This window comes from Choristoneura fumiferana, chromosome 13 (genome assembly GCF_025370935.1).
Source record: "Choristoneura fumiferana chromosome 13, NRCan_CFum_1, whole genome shotgun sequence".
NCBI lineage: Eukaryota > Metazoa > Arthropoda > Insecta > Lepidoptera > Tortricidae > Choristoneura > Choristoneura fumiferana.
Genome location: NC_133484.1, coordinates 1,965,438 through 1,974,993, shown reverse-complemented (window position 1 = coordinate 1,974,993; position 9,556 = coordinate 1,965,438). Strand labels below are relative to the sequence as shown.

Here is a 9,556-nt window from a genome sequence, read left to right as displayed (position 1 = left end):
CTTTCGGCATTGTATATTCAGAAAATAAACGTTGCTTACCTGAACAACTCAAAGAGTAGGTCCCTATCAGACCCTTTATTTCAAAATAATATAGCATCATTTAACATTTTACTTTATCTTATTTATTTGCATAGATTTTTTTAATTACGATAATTTTCAGTCCGAACAGTCATCTAATAAATACATATTAATCGTTTTTTTTTAATATCTTCGAGGCACTGTCATCCAATAAACGTTAAACGTGTGTCGTTGCCAGCCAGAGGCGAAAAACCGTCGGCGTACAGACACCTGCATAAATATCTGCCACAACAGAGCGTGAATAATATCTGACACATTGACATGATACCTTACGTTACGGCACTAGACTGTTCAAAACAAAGGAACAAAACGCGCGGCGCATCAATCATCAATATTACTTTGACACAACCCCTGTCACAGACGTCAACAAATTTAGTAAAACCGTCGGGCGACAAGCAAAAGTCACCAACTACCACTTAAAGTCAAGAGGGATAAACAAACTTATGCATAGCATCGTAAGGTTAATATTCCACCAATGTTTTATTTGCAGTTAGCGACCCTTGCCTGCCACTCGACGAGGTTCACAAAACCGCGCTGTGAACCAATTTTGTACGCCATTTTGATGTTAGAAACATGCAGTTTATACATATCTTCCTGAGTCCTGACATTTTTTTAACAAACTTAGCGTTTAAGACCTAGACGTGGTTGACCTGCTTTGTTATTTTGGATAGGTATTATTTCAAAATTCTTAGAATTATTTATTCAATGAACAATTTGTACTTTATAAAGCACATTCGGCCATTATTTATACACGCCTGCACGTATACAAACGCGCACTCAGACACACACGCGCACACACACACACCCTAATTAAGTAGTTAGTATTACTTTATTACATTATAGTGTTATTGTACTTGCTTTTTATTTTTATTTTTTTGCTAACACCGGGTTAAGGAAGAGCGGGAATTTCCAACACAAGCATTCTACATTCTCAACGGAAAGTCCCAACCTAGTTTCTAGTTACTAAAATGTAAAAAACCAAATGAACTTTTTTTTTTTGATTCTTAGTGTTAATTAGTCGTTTATAATAAAGTACGCGAGGACTTAGGAGGATATATATCGATGATCTGATACGTCCTACCGACCCTAAAAATAGAGTCCTATCAGATATTTATACACGCTTTTTTGTGTCAGATATTGTGCTGGTGACTGTACCATGGAAGGAAATAGTGACATTTCCATTCCCCTTACCATTTCTGCGAGTCTTCTCAATCCTGCTACGTCCTAGCTATCTCCCTGTTCTCCCTGAACCACTTCACGGTATCCCTTATAGCCTCCTCGAACGGCGTGAAGGTAAAATCTTTGTATAAGCTCCTGAGCTTCCTGTTGGAAGCTGTCTTCTTGTACTGGCCATCAGCTTTGCTGGTATCGTAGACCAGTGTGCCTTGGTAGCCGTAGGCTTCCTTGATGGCTTCTGCTACTGCGCTTATTGTCACCTCGTCTGATTCGTCCACTGCAACACATTTGGTTGGTTGAAGCTGGGTTTTAACTAGAGATGTGCGAGGAGTGTTTTTATTGCAAGCTTTGTTAAAAATAAAGTTGTGTTAAATACTTGTGATGTATACATATCATTTCATAATACTGTAAATCTGTTTAAAAAAAATATACCTCGTTGAGTTTCTTGCCGGATTCTTCTCAACAGAGGTTTTTCCGAACCGGTGGTAGTTTTTTTTTTGACATTCATAAGTGCTTGTTATAGCCTAAATTGAATAAAGATATTTTGACTTTTGACTTTGACTTTTCTTTAGCTTGCCCTGTTTACTTATTTGTTAGTTTGGATCAAATCTTGGAAGCTAAATTTGACCCACTTCCAGTATAGATCTGAATTCATCCATCCTATCATCCATTTGAATCAACTCTCCCGCCGATACCTATACAGCATTTCTTTTTCACTTACCTGATAGAATAATAGGTTCAACGCTGTCATAGCTCCGCAAGACCCAGAGAAATAGTTTAGCCAAGTCCAAGGAGTAGATGAACTGACGAAGCGGCTTGCCGCTGCCCAGCACCGTGAATGTAGCGTCTCCTGGAATAAAAATAAAGCATATAAATAATATTAGAAACTAGCGTTTACCCGCGGCTTCGCACGCGTCAATCATTAGATACAGCAGTTGAATTGTAATTCCGGGAATTCCCTAAAATTACATCGTGGTTTTCATTGACGTTAAATTAAAACACCCATGCCAAATTTCATGACTCTAAACCCAGCGGTTGTTATTTCAAGTTTTTATCCCTATCCCGTGGGAATATCGGGATAAAAAGTAGCCTACGTGTTATTCCAGATGTCCAGCTATCTACACACCAACTTTCGTGGCTCTAAACCCAGCGGTTATTAGTTCGAGATTTTATCCCTATCCCGTAGGAATATCGGGATAAAAAGTAGCCTACGTGTTATTCCAGATGTCCAGCTATCTACACACCAACTTTCGTGGCTCTACACCTAGCGGTTATTAGTTCGAGATTTTATCCCTATCCCGTAGGAATATCGGGATAAAAAGTAGCCTACGTGTTATTCCAGATGTCCAGCTATCTACACACCAACTTTCGTGGCTCTAAACCCAGCGGTTATTAGTTCGAGATTTTATCCCTATCCCGTGGGAATATCGGGATAAAAAGTAGCCTATGTGTTATTCAAGATGTTCAGCTACCTACATACTAAATTTCATGACTCTAAGCCTAGCTGTTGTTATTTAGAGATTTTATCCCTATCCCGTGGGAATATCGGGATAAAAAGTATTCTATGCTTTAATCCAGGTTACAAACTAACTTTTTGCTAAATTTCATCCAAATCCGTCCAGCCGTTTCAGCGTGAAGAAGTAACAAACTTTCACATTTATAATATTAGTAGGAAGTAGGATGATGATATCCGCAGTAGAACTAAGGTTACCGCCAAAGCCCGGAGAATCGCGAAACTAAAGTGGCAGTGGGCGGGGCACATTAGTTGCAGGACTGATGGCCGATGGGGTCAGAAGGTTCTCGAATGGCGTCCGCGGACCGGGAGACGAGCTGTCGGTAGGCCTCCAACAAGATGGAGCGACGACCTGGTTAAGATCGCGGGATCGCGGTGGATGCGGAAAGCACAAGACCGGTCTGAGTGGAGAGCCTTGGGGGAGGCTTATGTCCAGCAGTGACCGTCTTTCGACTGGCATGATGATGATGATGATGATGATGATATAAAATAACAACGCCTAGCAACCAAAGAACGCTGAAAAAAACACGTTTCTTGTATGACGAGCCCTTTCAATTTTTAACTTTATTTTACTAAAAGTATTTAGTCACTACTTTGAATAAATCTCGTACTTATCTCAAAACAATACGTCAGCAAATTTGACCCTTAAAACAATATTCATTAAGTTCACTCGGAAAGATCATCGATTTTGAGATACCAGCTTTTTACAAAGTAATGACAATTTGTTCTTATAGCGGCCCATCATCCCATTCCAGCCTATATATGTCCCACTGCTGCTGCTGCTGGGCACAGGCCTCCTCTCAGAACGAGAGGGTTTGGGCCGTAGTTCCCACGCGGGCCCAGTGCGGATTGGGAACTTCACACAGTTTGTGCAGGTTTCCTCACGATGTTTCCCTTCACTGTAAAGCTCGTCGTAAATTTCAAATGTAATTCCGCACATGAATTTCGAAAAACTCACAGTTCCATAATTTGTGAAAATTTCACGTGTAGCTATTACGGCTCAAGGGACAGAGCCCTGTGACAGACGGACGGACAGACAGACAGCGGAGTCTCAGTAATAGGGTTCTGTTGGCACCCTTTGCGCCGCTTATCGCGTAGCAGTGTTGTAACCAACCGTTTCTCATGGCGTCGTCCATACGGCGCACTAGCGCGGGTATGACTGAGGTAAACGCTCGCCGCGCCGCTTATCGCGTAGCCGTGTTGTAACCAACCGTTTCTCATGGCGTCGTCCATACCGCGCTATAGCGCGGGTATGACTGAGGTAAACGCTCGCCGCGCCGCTTATCGCGTAGCCGTGTTGTAACCAACCGTTTCTCATGGCGTCGTCCATACGGCGCACTAGCGCGGGTATGACTGAGGTAAACGCTCGCCGCGCCGCTTATCGCGTAGCCGTGTTGTAACCAACCGTTTCTCATGGCGTCGTCCATACGGCGCACTAGCGCGGGTATGACTGGGGTAAACGCTCGCCGCGCCGCTTATCGCGTAGCAGTGTTGTAACCTACCGTTTCTCATGGCGTCGTCCATACGGCGCTATAGCGCGGGTATGACTGAGGTAACCGCTCGCCGCGCTGCTTATCGCGTAGCCGTGTTGTAACCAACCGTTTCTCATGGCGTCGTCCATACGGCGCACTAGCGCGGGTATGACTGAGGTAAACGCTCGCCGCGCCGCTTATCGCGTAGCCGTGTTGTAACCTACCGTTTCTCATGGCGTCGTCCATACGGCGCACTAGCGCGGGTATGACTGAGGTAACCGCTCGCCGCGCCGCTTATCGCGTAGCCGTGTTGTAACCTACCGTTTCTCATGGCGTCGTCCATACGGCGCACTAGCGCGGGTATGACTGGGGTAACCGCTCGCCGCGCCGCTTATCGCGTAGCCGTGTTGTAACCTACCGTTTCTCATGGCGTCGTCCATACGGCGCACTAGCGCGGGTATGACTGGGGTAAACGCTCGCCGCGCCGCTTATCGCGTAGCCGTGTTGTAACCTACCGTTTCTCATGGCGTCGTCCATACGGCGCACTAGCGCGGGTATGACGTGGCTGGACTGTAAGCTGTAGTTGTCACGCGGCCCGAACACGTTGCACGGTATGACTGAGGTGAACGTGCGTCCATGCTGCTCGTGGTAGCCTCTGGAAACATATAGTATGTTTGTATTTAAACTCTTTATTATAAAAAAACACACATTTTTCATCATCACTTTTCATCTCTCGCGTTCGGAAAGTTTAATTTTCATGGGTAGATAGCCGGGTGGAAAATTGCGTAGAGTGGAAAGTATTTTTTTTTTATTTCGATTAGCCACGGAGTCGAAGATAATTGAGTCACGTCAATGACATTTTTTTTTCCACATTTCGGCATGGTCATCTAGATGCACGTCGTGACCAAGGAGCTTATATACAACACTGGAGCTTGAACGCCGAACATCCGTTTGAAACAAGAAATTTGATACGTCACGAACATTTACATCTCTTTCTTTAGTTAGGTTACGAAATTTATCCATACAAATGCATGATTAATTTTCGAGTCACATCACAATGGAAAAAGTTAATGGAAATTAAAACTACGTGCTAACGCAGCTTTAACGCTGTGCGCTCCTTGGTCGTGACCAACTCGATTTTTTTTTATAGTCTGCCGTGGCAAGTGGCCAGGTCGAAAAGGTACAGTCACGTCTAAAAATATGTATGCAAAAACAAGGTTGCATAAATATGTAGTCATACATTGTATCAAAAATATTTATCTATTACTGACACCAAAAAATTGTATTCATTAAACTTTTTCAGTATTATGTAATCACAAAATGCTTCAGAAAGTTGCATACTTAAATAAATTCCATTTAAATGTATCCACCTCGTAGGCAAAAATAAGTATACATGAATGGGTTCCATATACATATAACCACACCAATTTGGCAAATATTTGTATACGCCGTTTGATTCATAAATATGTAAACACGATTTGATATTTTGATTCGTTTTGAAGAATTACTGTTTTGTTAAGATTACATGTCTGTCTCTTTCGTAACCTGCATGCGGGCAGGGACATACATACTACGAATCCATACTCCATTAAAATAATATTATATACTGGTGACCCGTTCCGGCACAACACGGTTACGGTATACATAGACACCGTGAATCACACTATTTATTTGTGAAAACCGCATCAAAATCCGTTGCGTAGTTTGAAAGATCTAAGCGTACAGACAAAAAAAGCGACTTTGTTTTATACTATGGAGTGATGAATTGAAAGTAACTCTGTCTGTTCCGGTATCACGTCGAAACCAACTTGTTTCGACTGTCAAGGGGCTGAACATAGGGTACTTAGTTTTTATCTCCAAAAGCAACCCTTAAGGGGAGAAAATGGGGGATGAACTGACTGGAGTGAGCTGGATGAAATTTGGTATGGATATATTTAATTTTTATACACCATCAAGATCACCAAATACTTGGAAACGTCCAGAGTGGTCATTAATATCGACTAAGCCAAAGCGATCAAGTTGTTCGGGTCATCCACTGAGGACAGATCCACTGAAGCATCTATAATTTGCAATCTTTAATCATTGTAATTTTAATTATAGAAGACAGCTTCTGAATGACGATGACAGAATGGCGATCTTGCACTTGACAGTATAAGTATATGTAAGTAATTGATTTTAAAATGAAGTTCTTCCATGAAGCCAGTGACTTTCTTTTATAATATATAACCTATCTGAAGCTACAAATAGGTAGTGTTTTCTATCTTTCTATACATCTTTATCTATTCACTTTAATGTGAAATGTTGGAAGTGTGGACAAGTGCAAATGATGTCTCGCCCATTCGTACTGCAAACCAAGAACTGGCTACAGTGCGGCTCTACCACTAACAATTAACAATATAATTAAAATAAAAACAAAAAAATGCTTAGTGCACCTTTCTGAGAATGACCCTAAACTGAAATACTCAATATTTACAAGTCAATTCAATCTAAGGACTGTCAAGTGCGTCATAGAATAATCGTGAGATAGACGTATGCAGTGACAAGTCCGCACTGTTTTCGTGAATTGTCAAATCAGTTAAATATACAACTTACGATTCTATGCCAGTCAGACAAGGTTTGTTGTTGCAGTCTGGATACATATTTATGAATCAAACGGCGTATACAAATATTTGCCAAATTGGTGTGGTTATATATATATGGAACCCATTCATGTATACTTATTTTTGCCTACGAGGTGGATACATTTAAATGGAATTTATTTAAGTATGCAACTTTCTGAAGCATTTTGTGATTACATAATACTGAAACAGTTTAATGAATACAATTTTTTGGTGTCAGTAATAGATACATATTTATGATGAAAATGTGTGGCTACATATTTTTCAAATTTTTTTGTGTATACATACTTTTAGACGTGACTGTACCGTTGGAAATTGGATATAAGTAAATTCAATTTATATTTATTCTATTTTTTTTGTAGTATTTTACTTTCCTCACAGTCGAAATGAAAAGTAGAATGTCTAACTCGGGCGAAATGACCCACTTCCCCTTGAACTATTGGAACTTGAAATATCTCGATTTTCATGAAAATGTACACTTTAAAGTTGAATATTTTGCAAACAAATCACTGAATCGAAAAAATTTCTTAGCAATTCCCTAATGGTTTTAAAATACCTATCCAACGATACCTCACACTACAAGATTGGATGCGAAAAAAAAACACCCCTACTTCGTCTATGGGAGGTACTCTAAATATTTTTTTTTTGAATTTTTTATTGTATTATTTTGTCGGCATAGTTTACGTATATATTCCTGCAAAATTACAGCTTTCTAGCATTGATAGTCCCTGAGCAAGGCCGCGGACGGACAGACAGACAGACAGACATGGAGAAACCATAAGGGTCCTTAATAATAAAAAGTCCTTATTATTGTATAGTTCGTATCAAAAACAACACCTGTTTAAAACATCAATCATGCGCTTCGCGTAACTGTAACCGTAGTTAGAAGAATGTGGCGGTCCGTTATGCACCTGAAAAGAGCAATTTTTTTTAATAAGTAACCATTTGTTTAAAATCTACTTAAAACTAGAATGACCATTTTTTTTTACAGGTTCCCGTTATTAACTTTACTTGGTTTGGATAGGTTTTTAACTAAATGTAAACAAAACAACGCCAATTCGTGTCTTAAACATTGAAATTCCCCCATTAAACTATTCAAACATTTACATTTCTGTATTGAAATACACTAGTCTAGTTTGTATTACAAATGATAGATAAGTAAAATGTTTAAAATCCTTGAATGTAGGTACCGTGTACCAAATCTGGCAGCTGAAGTTTGTTTACATTTAGTTAATTACCTAAACGTTTCAGGTAAGTATAATTTTGTTTTATTCGCAAGTATTAGTATTAGGTATCCAAGTGCCTGCCAAGCAGCCATGGGCGAACGCGGGGGGAGGAAATTGTATGTTCTACTGTTCTACAATATATTATGCCCCGTTTACCTATGACCTATGATATGAGGATTCCTTGCGGGTGTTTGCCCTATACTCTACATATATCCTGTGTTTCAAGTAGGTGTCTTTGTGTAGTGTGCATGACAAAACAAGCGCGGGCGATCTGACCTAAAATATCTGACTTAGCCCCCCCTTAGACCAGAAGCTGGGTACGCCCCACCAGCAGATGTTCCTGCGCTCCGACTTCGGCCGGAGGGTGTGGTGTTCCGTCGTTTTAAGTACGATTCAAACCGAGCGGACCGGGCCGGATGGCGTCGGATCCATTGGGTATATCGCTGGTTCAGTAACAAACAGCCTATTCACTCTAGCCTAAAAGAGCCCTAGATTGTATTAGGTCTAGGTGCCCTTAAGCCTTGGAGAAAAATAGAAAAAAAAAACTTTCAACTCACCATGGTCTCATCGATGGGGTATGTTGTGTTGTCCGGGAAGATGCATGTGGACAGGCAGGAAACCACTTTGCGCACGCTGCGGCTGTGGCACGCCGCCAGCACGTTGTCGTTAATAGCCATGTTCTCCCTCTGCACATACAGTACACACTATATTATTACAGTAGCTCATCATCATCATCATCAGCTGGAACTGGTCCACTGATGAACAAAGTCCTAGGACACCACAATGAACGACAACTCATTTGCAATACGGTAGTTGTGGCAGAGAAATATCATTTTAAACGAAAAATCATAGATCATAGGCGAAAAAAGCATAGATGTCGCTAGTGTCGCTGCTTAAGTGACTAAATAAGAAACAAACAAGCTGAGATATGTGGTGCATAGGAGAAATTTGTGTCTGTACTCCTGTCCAGTGGTGGTGTAGCGGTATAGCACGCAGCACGGAATGCTGAGGACCTGGGTTCGATTCCTAGCCCTGGTCTCTTTTTCTGGTTTAGTGCATCTGTTTCAGTTTGTATTTTCGATGTGGATTTTATGGGATGACCATAAAAGTAACAAAAAGTTGAAATAAAAAATGCAAAAAGACTCCAAAAGCCAATCTTGAAAAATTTTTTGCTTACTGTACTAGCATCGTTATCTAAATCTAAACTATAACATTGTCTAAAATTGTATAAAATTTTGCCCGTTTTTTTCCATACGTAATACAAATATCAAAAAAGTTTCGGGATGCCCATTATTCCACGAGTCTAGACAAATTTGCGTTTTGGACTCAGTAGTAATAAATATGCCTTCTAGCCGTTACCCACGACTTCGTCCACGCAATAATTCGTTTATCGCTATCCGCGGAACTTTGCCCTTTTGCGGGATAAAAACTATCTTATGTCCTTCTCCGGGAACCTAAACTCCTCAACACGAC

General features: G+C 40.8%; 1 protein-coding gene across 1 annotated transcript; it reads right to left on the bottom strand.

Annotated features, from left to right (window-relative positions):
* Positions 1 to 35: 35 nt before the first annotated feature.
* Gmer (GDP-L-fucose synthase-like protein) lies at positions 36 to 8,769 on the bottom strand (the record flags this gene model as incomplete). The annotated part of the gene is given in 5 exon segments (XM_074096994.1): positions 36 to 1,531; positions 1,976 to 2,104; positions 4,755 to 4,894; positions 7,695 to 7,768; positions 8,641 to 8,769. Coding segments are annotated over 5 exon segments (708 nt in total), but the record flags the coding sequence as incomplete, so codon positions are not given.
* Between the last annotated feature and the right edge of the window lie 787 nt (positions 8,770 to 9,556).